The 1896-nt window shown below is 38.4% G+C and overlaps 1 protein-coding gene across 1 annotated transcript in view; it reads right to left on the reverse strand.

Moving 5' to 3' along the window:
* The window catches only part of cep43 (centrosomal protein 43), a 13169-nt gene that overhangs the window by 8404 nt on the left and 2869 nt on the right, over nucleotides 1-1896 (reverse strand). Inside the window, exons 2-4 of the mRNA XM_014029984.1 lie at nucleotides 1395-1448; nucleotides 1269-1323; nucleotides 779-867 (exon numbers count right to left, since the gene is read on the reverse strand). Of these exons, the coding sequence (XP_013885438.1) occupies nucleotides 779-867; nucleotides 1269-1323; nucleotides 1395-1448 (198 nt within the window). The remainder of the gene's footprint in view (nucleotides 1-778; nucleotides 868-1268; nucleotides 1324-1394; nucleotides 1449-1896) is intronic.

Consider the following 1896-nt stretch of genomic DNA (forward strand, 5'->3'; position numbering starts at 1 on the left):
GTTGGCCACGGTTTGCCATCGTTCGTTGGCCACGGTTTGCCATCGTTCGTTGGCCACGGTTTGCCATCGTTCGTTGGCCACGGTTTGCCATCGTTGGGCCTCGGTTTGCCATCGTTGGGCCTCGGTTTGCCATCGTTGGGCCTCGGTTTGCCATCGTTGGGCCTCGGTTTGCCATCGTTGGGCCTCGGTTTACCATCGTTGGCCACGGTTTACCATCGTTGGCCTCGGTTTACCATCGTTGGCCTCGGTTTACCATCGTTGGCCAGGGTTTGCCATAGTTAGTGAATTATCTGTTTTGAACTTGTGGAATTACTTTTTTCTTTTGTTTAGATCTGAGAACAGTGTTAAAGGTCTTTTTATAATTAATGTGCCTTATTTTAAAAAATGGCCATTTGAGAAATTGTTCTGTTTGATATATTTTAAGAAAAGTTTATTTGCTAAGAGTTTATTTCAAATAGTATAATTTACAGTGTGATTTGGTTTTGGTGTTTATTAATGTTATGATCTTACCCATTTTTGACTCGTCTTATCTCCTGGCATGTTATCGGTTATTATTGGTTATTATTGGTTTTCGGCCATCAGAAGGAGAAAATTATCGGTATCGGTTCTTAAAGTAAGTTATCGTGCATCCCTAGAAGGTTTTACTCAGAAATAACAATAAAGGAGCTCCTCTTGAACAGATTTTTTATCTGTCTGCAGTGAAATTAAAGCCCTGAAGGGAATCAGTCACCAGACGGTGGAAGAATTTAATCGGGTGGTTTTGTTCTCAGCTGCTCACCAAGTTGATCTCCGGCTGGAACACGGCGAGGCTGAAGTCCAGGTTAAAGACTTGCAGGAAGTCTACGATCAGACTGGCCACCAGACGACCTGCACGGACAGAAACACAGATCAGAACCAGACAGAGAGGACATGAAGGATTCAACACTGAGTTGATGGTTTTATTGTTGCTGATATTCTGAAATTGACTCAAACATCTCTGGTCTCTCCTGAAGAGCAGAGGGTGTAGAACAGTCAGAAAGTCTAGAAACAGTCTAGAAAGGTCAAAAGTCTGAGCAGTCTGATGGTGCAGCAGCGCCTCTCTCTGGTCAGAGACATGAACTACAACAACATGCAGAAACTGAACTGTACCACAACTTCTTTACATTTAATTTGTTAAATTAGTTAAACTCCAGAAACCTTCAGAAGGAAGTGATAAAATTATAGATGAGCAGAGACATAAATTTTATGTTCAGAGGAGGAAAACTGGTAAAATAAACAAAAAAACTGACCATCTTTAGTGTTCAGACATTTTTTCAGCTTTTCATTGACGAGTGGAGTTTTGTTCTGAGGACAAAAAAGACAAACATTAATAAGAAATAATGCAAAGTATGAATAAACTCAGGACAAATCTTCACCTCCAGTCTGTCCTGGTCCTCCATGGCCAAAAACACAGCTGCCCTCATCTCTGCCTGCAAGAAAAACAAAACATACAAGAGATATTTATTCAATCAAACACAGATAATGGTTTTATTCTTCGTGCTACTTCAGAAATAAAAAACTCAACTGATCAACAGAACAAAAACAAAATGTCCTTTTTCAAAATGACTTTTTTCAAAGAACCTCCGGTTCACCGACATGCTTCAACTACTGCAGAAATTGTAAACATTCTAAAATTAAGTTTTACGGAGGAAACGCGTTTCTGACGTGCTGTGTCGGCAAAAGCTATTATGTGCTATTATGTTACTAAGAATATTATAGAGCTAATTATTGATCCATTGATCAATAATTAGGTCTATGATATTTATTATTATTATTATTATTATCATTATCATTATCATTATCATTATCATTATCATTATTATTATTATTATATTATTATTATTAAGTTGTAGTTCATGTCTCTGACCAGAGGGAGGT

Source organism: Austrofundulus limnaeus, unplaced genomic scaffold, assembly GCF_001266775.1.
Source record: "Austrofundulus limnaeus strain Quisiro unplaced genomic scaffold, Austrofundulus_limnaeus-1.0 Scaffold982, whole genome shotgun sequence".
NCBI classification, from domain to species: domain Eukaryota; kingdom Metazoa; phylum Chordata; class Actinopteri; order Cyprinodontiformes; family Rivulidae; genus Austrofundulus; species Austrofundulus limnaeus.